Genomic DNA, 4102 nt, shown 5'->3' on the forward strand with positions numbered 1-4102 from the left:
TGAATTATATGATTCCTTAGTTGTTACTTGATGTCACCACATTTGTTATACCTGCAGGGAGCGCTTTCCATAAAAGGATTGGCAAGATATAGATGGGTGACTTGGTCCATGTGGCTTTCTGTCGTCCATCTTGGTTTTAGAGACATGTATCATGTACTTACACTGACTTGGCACTGAGTAGCAGTGTATGGGATGATGCAATAGGGTCCTATGTAGTGGCTGATGGTGCAACTATGCAAAAAAAACAACAATGCAGAAAACACCTTTTGAATAGCTGTCCACTGTAGTGACCTCTATGCATGAAAGGGTTAATGAAGCACATTAACCCGCTGCAATATAAAGTGCAGGCTACGAATTAATGCATCAATGCTTATGTACAAATCATATCCTATAAATGTTTCTGAATCAAACTATTCTGCGGAATTTATTTTGGTACTGTCAATATATTTTGAAGCTAAAACTTATGTACGAAGATCTGAGTTATTTCATCACAGATGGATTATCATACCTGTCCTGAAGGTGTAGTCGTCAGCACCACATTCTCATCACTGAGCACAACTTGAGTGATTCTGTGATGTGTCCATGGTTTTCACCTTTTTATGGCTACTAGTTGTTGGCTACTGTGATACGAATTCAAGAGGGAAAATAGACATGTAGTCCTCACGGAGTAGGTTTGATTTGCAATTGTGAGAGATATGGCTATTTTCTGATTAAAACACACGAAAACAAACTGCTTTGTACCACACAAGGCAATTGATGTAAAGCTTTTACGTCATTGATGGACGGACCATTGGACCAATCAGAGTTCAGTCTTGCCAACGTTTGGTGACGTATGATGTGCAAAGCGGAAGTACCGGTAGATGCTGTAAGCCGTGTTTTCTTCTTCTTGAATGCTACTCGTTTTGGAAAAGGTACAGTTTGTACAAATCTACAAAATGAAGTTGAACGTGTTGTAATAGTAAGCAGTAATTAAGGCCGGCTGTTAACAAGTTACATTTTGTTTATTGAAATATACTTTTGAATCCGAATATCTAACAGTATTAGCTAGCGAGCTAGGCTAACATGTGATGTTCATGTAACAGAGTTATTATTGTTGCAGCTATGTATACATTATAGAAATGACTCTTATATTGAGTTAACAAACGATCTGTTTAACCTGATGATGATTTACATTTGTCTCACTTCAGGTGTGATCATGTCAAGGCAGCCGCTGGGGAAGACACTGTTGAGAAATGTAATCCGCCACACAGATGCCCACAACAAGGTGCGTTTGAGTTCATGTGTTTCCGAGACACGTTGGAAATATGCCCTTTCATTAGGTGTACAAAGCTAGAACAGCCTTAGATTTGAAACATAATAACGTCATTATGTTGCGTTATTCCAATGTGTTTTGTATTTTATCTACCATCATTGCTATAAATAAGGGTAGACTAAGAAGCTAAATGAAGTGGTAGCTGATTGTAGAACAGGGATAGTCTCATTGCTTTGCCCTGGGGCTACTCCTGTTAAATGACAGGAGGTATGGGGCCAGTTAATACACACAAACTAATAACACCTCTGACGGGGGTATGGGGGGGGGGATCTCACCTAGCACTTTTTCTTTGTGAACAAGCTCTGTTACTCTGATATGCTTTTTGATGCAGTTTGACAACTTATCTACATTGAAAGTTATTTTCATGGTTAAATCAGTAAATGGTCATCTTTCACCGAACCGAGTAATATCAAGATTCAAGGCTTTTATTGTCATATGTACATAGCTACAGTGTAGTTATGACAATTAAATTCTTAGGTCAAAGGCTACTCCAACGGTGCAAAACAATACAACAGATAATAGTGCAAGTAAATAAAATAAAATTGAATATAATAGAAATTGTGCAGAATAGCCTATATATATCACTGGAGTAGACTATAAATTGGTTTAACATTGCAACTAAACTTACTTACCTACTTAACCCTGCTTTTGCTGGAGGCACTCTTACTTTATCTTTACATACCGTATATTTGATCTATTCCTCCATTTTATTTGCACCATTATGTCACTATGTTATTTATTTGTATGCGATAGTTGCTTTGTTTGAGAAGCCAGGGACTTAAGCTTTTAATTTCTACCTACTACGCTGTTGCTTCTGTCTGTAACAATAGAGCCTTTTATCATAGAATGTTGAATCTGTACAGTTGTTTAACTGTAATAACTTATCTTCATTATTGAATAATCTGATGTTTTATTATTCAATTAATAAATAGTTTGTTATATGAATGTAAGAGAACTGTGAAAAGGATCCATACTTATCTCGTACATTCTGTCTACAGAAGAACTCTTATCCTAGAGATGAGTTGTGTTTTTGACCTGAAGCTTTTTCTGATCCAGATTACAAATATATCATTAAGCTAAGATATAAATGTATGTTACGGATATTTGATGGCAAATTCACAAAAGAAAGGCTTCACAAACTAATTTGCATTTCAGGAATTAAGTATTTTAATCCTGTATACTCAAATGCATTTAGTGCATCTAAATAAAGCATTTATAACATGTGTTTGTCTAAGCATTATGAGTCTGGGCAATCTGTAATGTACTTACTCTTGTTGACTTGCTGCAGATCCAGGAGGAGATGGAGATGTGGAAAAAGCGAAACTATCAGGTCCACACGTCCCACAGCACACATTTTCCTGACACAAAGAGTGAGAGGTAGGAACAGTGAATGTCCCAATTTAATTTGAGACACAGAAACCCAAGTGATACCAGAGCATCATTTGGGAGTATGTTTCATAATGGAGCCCTCCGTTTAGAGACCTGTTACTGTATGTTGCTGTCTGATTTATTGATGTAATGGTTTTTCAGGGGACAAATGCACTGTGATCGAGATCAGCCCAGAGACCTGAGTCGGGGGAGCAGAGAGCGAGGCTCGGAACATGACGAAAAGGAGGCTCGATACTGGAGCCGCAAACTGTATGAGTTTGAGGCCAAAGATTCTGACAGGTACAGCACAACACTACATCTTCATCTAAACATGTTTTTTTTTTTTTTACTTCTTGGGAGAATTCTTGCTAAATACTGTTGATATTTCTGAAAGGTGAAAAGAAGAAAGTTGGTGTCCTTCTTTGTATTCTTGACAGTTTTAATTTCCCTACATGATAATGTAACATAGGGGAGTCGCACAAGATTGACAAAGCTTTATCTTATGTTTTCAAATGCCAGGTGGGGACATAGTGGCTTCAAGGAGCTTTATCCAGAGGAGTTTGAAAGGGACAGGTAAGCAAAAATGGAACTGCACTGCATCAAATAAGCAAGAGATTTAAAAATGATTCTACAACTTTATTTCAAAGGGGCCCTCTAGAGATTTGACACTGTACTTCCATAATGTTGGTGCTTATTAAATCATTTTATAACACCAGTCATCACCTCTTTGTTGTAATGAGGGCTGTGATAACTGAATATTTTCATTATCGATTCTGTGGAATACTTCAAAGAATATCATTTTGGTCAATGACTGAAATAATTAAAAATGTACGTCAAATCTCTTAAAGTCTAAGAGTACAGTGGGGCAAAAAAGTATTTAGTCAGCCACCAATTGTGCAAGTTCTCCCACTTAAAAAGATGAGAGAGGCCTGTAATTTTCATCCTAGGTATACCTCAACTATGAGAGACAAAATGGGGGGAAAGAATCCAGAAAATCACATTGTCTGATTTTTAAAGAATTTATTTGCAAATTATGGTGGAAAATAAGTATTTGGTCAATAACAAACAAACAAGATTTCTGGCTCTCACAGACCTGTAACTTCTTCTTTAAGAGCCTCCTCTGTCCTCCACTTGTTAACTGTATTAATGGCACCTGTTTGAACTCGTTATCAGTATAAAAGACACCTGTCCACAACCTCAAACAGTCACACTCCAAACTCCACTATGGCCAAGACCAAAGAGCTGTCAAAGGACACCAGAAACAAAATGGTAGACCTGCACCAGGCTGGGAAGACTGAATCTGCAATAGGTAAGCAGCTTGGTGTGAAGAAATCAACTGTGGGAGCAATTATTAGAAAATGGAAGACATACAAGACCACTGATAATCTCCTTCGATCTGGGGCTCCACGCAAGATCTCACCC

At 37.6% G+C, this 4102-nt stretch overlaps 1 protein-coding gene across 2 annotated transcripts; it reads left to right on the forward strand.

The window, feature by feature from the left end:
• Positions 1 to 812: 812 nt before the first annotated feature.
• On the forward strand, positions 813 to 3361 carry nkapd1 (NKAP domain containing 1). Of its 2 annotated transcripts, none has more exons than XM_010787860.1 (5): positions 813 to 911; positions 1188 to 1264; positions 2601 to 2689; positions 2843 to 2980; positions 3200 to 3361. In XM_010787860.1, exons 1-5 carry the CDS (start codon positions 833 to 835, stop codon positions 3255 to 3257), a joined length of 441 nt encoding a protein of 146 aa, XP_010786162.1. In that variant the 5' UTR covers positions 813 to 832; the 3' UTR covers positions 3258 to 3361. The 2 variants fall into 2 exon arrangements, with proteins under 2 accessions (XP_010786162.1, XP_010786163.1); XM_010787861.1 differs by lacking the exon at positions 813 to 911 and adding an exon at positions 931 to 958 and having other exon boundaries at positions 3200 to 3360.
• Positions 3362 to 4102: the final 741 nt, after the last annotated feature.

The sequence above is a fragment of the Notothenia coriiceps genome, unplaced genomic scaffold (assembly GCF_000735185.1).
Source record: "Notothenia coriiceps isolate Sejong01 unplaced genomic scaffold, NC01 NC01_scaffold00031444, whole genome shotgun sequence".
Classification (NCBI taxonomy): Eukaryota; Metazoa; Chordata; class Actinopteri; order Perciformes; family Nototheniidae; genus Notothenia; species Notothenia coriiceps.

Bases quoted from the DNA above. Each gene is read 5' to 3' on its own strand.
- nkapd1 (XM_010787860.1), top strand. From the start codon at position 833: ATGATGTGCAAAGCGGAAGTACCGGTAGATGCTGTAAGCCGTGTTTTC. The intron at 912-1,187 runs GTACAGTTTGTA...GTCTCACTTCAG, and splicing joins TGCTACTCGTTTTGGAAAAG to GTGTGATCATGTCAAGGCAG. The intron at 1,265-2,600 runs GTGCGTTTGAGT...GACTTGCTGCAG, and splicing joins ACACAGATGCCCACAACAAG to ATCCAGGAGGAGATGGAGAT.